Consider the following 2,500-nt stretch of genomic DNA (forward strand, 5'->3'; position numbering starts at 1 on the left):
CTATCACCTAGTGGGATTTACCATTTTGAAACGATTAAAAGGATTAGAATAAAGGAGGTGCAAAATGGCCAATTCCCATTCATAGCGAGTATAGAACCATTGTCAAACGATGAACGAGAATTAAAAGACCCCAGAATAGCAGAGTTAATGACGAAAATCAATGTATTGTCATTGGAATATAGGAAACTTTATCCAGACGTCTATACAATTAATTCGGTTGATTTTGAAAATCAGATTGAAGTAATTGATAACCCAGATTACTATTTGGCTGCAGTTATCAATTATTACGGTTTGAATTACCCTGACGAATGTCAAAAAATATTAGAGACTCAATCGGTTGTGAAACGATTGGAGATGTTGTATCACATGATATTGAATGAGCAACCATTGTTGGCATTGCAACAAAAGATTGCAAAAGATTTAGATGATAAGACTACGGCTTATAAAAATAAATTATTATTAACTGAGCAATTGAAAAAGTTGAAAGCACTATTGGGTAATGAAACCGACGAAAAGGAGAAAACAATCGAAAAGTATCAGAATAAATTATCAGAGTTAACTTTGATATCTGAATCATCGAAAAAGGTAATCCAAGATGAAATTTATAAAATTTCAACAATTGACCCATCTTCATCGGAATATTCAGCATTAAAGAATTATTTGGAATGGTTAACTAATTTACCATGGGGTATTTACTCTGCTGACTATTTCGATTTAAAACATTCTAAAATGGTTTTGGATTCCGATCATTACGGTTTGGAGGATATTAAACAAAGAATATTAGAATTCATTTCAGTTGGTCATATAAAAGGCACGGTTCAAGGTAAAATACTTTGTTTCATAGGTCCACCAGGTACTGGTAAAACTTCAATAGCTAAATCCATTGCGAAAGCATTGAAAAAGGAATTTTTTAGATTCTCTGTGGGTGGTTTATTCGATGAGAGTGAAATCAAAGGTCATAGAAGAACCTATGTGGGTTCAATGCCTGGAAAGATCATTCAAGCTTTGAAAATAACTCAAACTTCAAATCCAGTGATATTAATCGATGAAATTGATAAAATTGGAAAAAGAAACCATGGTGACCCTTCATCTGCCTTACTTGAGGTACTAGACCCCGAGCAAAATGTTAGTTTTGTTGATCATTATCTAGATACACCCTATGATCTATCAAAGGTTCTATTCATTTGCACTGCAAACTCTGGTCAAGATATACCAGCTGCATTATCCGATCGTATGGAAATCATTCGTTTACCAGGTTATGTAGAAGAGGAACAAATTGAAATCGTAAAGAATTTCATCATTCCAAAGACTTTTATAGATTGTGGTATTAAACTTGACCAATTATCAATCTCTGACGATGTCATCAAACAAATCGTTAAATTTTATAGTAGAGAAGTTGGAATTCGTGAATTGGAGAAATTAATTGAAAAGATTATGAGAAAGACTGCATTGAAGCTAGTGAATGGTACTGCTGAAAGAGTTGATCTAACTTTGGATAATCTTGAACAATACTTGGGTATACCATCATATACATCCGATAGATACTATGATGTAACTCCAATTGGTGTTGTAAATGGTTTAGCATATACTAAAAAGGGTGGTGCAACATTATATATTGAAAGTACTTCTGAAGAAATTCAAAAACCTTTATCATCTCTACCACCATCACAACAACAACAAAACCAATTGGAACCATCCATTAAAACTACAGGTAATTTGGGTGATGTCATGTCAGAATCGTCAACTATTGCCTACACTTTTGCTAAAAACTTTTTATACGAATTGGATCCTAATAATACATTCTTCTCAAATCATAATATTCATTTACATTCACCACAGGGTAACATACCAAAGGATGGTCCATCTGCAGGTGTTACAATGGTAACTTCATTATTATCATTGGCTTTAAATGAACCAGTTCAAAATAATTTAGGTATGACTGGTGAAGTTACAATCACTGGTAAAGTCATTACTATTGGCGGTGTAAAAGAGAAAACAATTGCTGCCAAAAGATCAGGTTTAACTTCTGTTATTTTCCCTATTAATAATAGAATCAATTTCGAAGAGTTACCAACTTATATTAAAAACGATATTGATGTTACATATGCAAATGATTATAAAGATGTTTTTGAAGTTGCTTTTCCAAATAAAAAATATCTTTTAAATAATTTAAAAACTTTTTAAAAAGTAATAAAAAAATAATAAATAATAAATAATAAATAATAAATAATAAAATATAAATGATAAATACAAATAAATAAATAAAAAATGTTATATTTATGTACAAAAAAGGTTTAATTAAATAGTTTTATTGTTTTTTTTTTTTTTTTTTTTTTTTTTTTATATATATTTTTAAGCCATTAATGCTGGCTGACATAGTATATTATAACTTAAACCATTATTATATGTTAAAACTACATTATTTTTATAGACTGTTGTTATATATTGAGTTTTATCGCTATTTTGTTTTGTCATTACAACATAATTATTATCATTCTTA

General features: G+C 29.9%; 2 protein-coding genes across 2 annotated transcripts in view; one reads left to right on the forward strand and one right to left on the reverse strand.

Annotated features, from left to right (window-relative positions):
* The window catches only part of DDB_G0278063 (peptidase S16, Lon protease family protein), a gene marked incomplete at both ends in the record, with an annotated part of 2,962 nt that extends 778 nt beyond the window's left edge, over positions 1 to 2,184 (forward strand). The window contains one exon of the mRNA XM_637006.2: positions 1 to 2,184. This exon is cut by the window's left edge and continues 239 nt beyond it. Within this exon, the coding sequence (XP_642098.2) occupies positions 1 to 2,184 (2,184 nt within the window).
* Positions 2,185 to 2,352: 168 nt separating this feature from the next.
* The window catches only part of DDB_G0278065 (hypothetical protein), a gene marked incomplete at both ends in the record, with an annotated part of 246 nt that continues 98 nt past the window's right edge, over positions 2,353 to 2,500 (reverse strand). Inside the window, one exon of the mRNA XM_637007.1 lies at positions 2,353 to 2,500. This exon is cut by the window's right edge and continues 98 nt beyond it. Within this exon, the coding sequence (XP_642099.1) occupies positions 2,353 to 2,500 (148 nt within the window).

This window comes from Dictyostelium discoideum, assembly GCF_000004695.1.
Source record: "Dictyostelium discoideum AX4 chromosome 3 chromosome, whole genome shotgun sequence".
Classification (NCBI taxonomy): Eukaryota; Evosea; class Eumycetozoa; order Dictyosteliales; family Dictyosteliaceae; genus Dictyostelium; species Dictyostelium discoideum.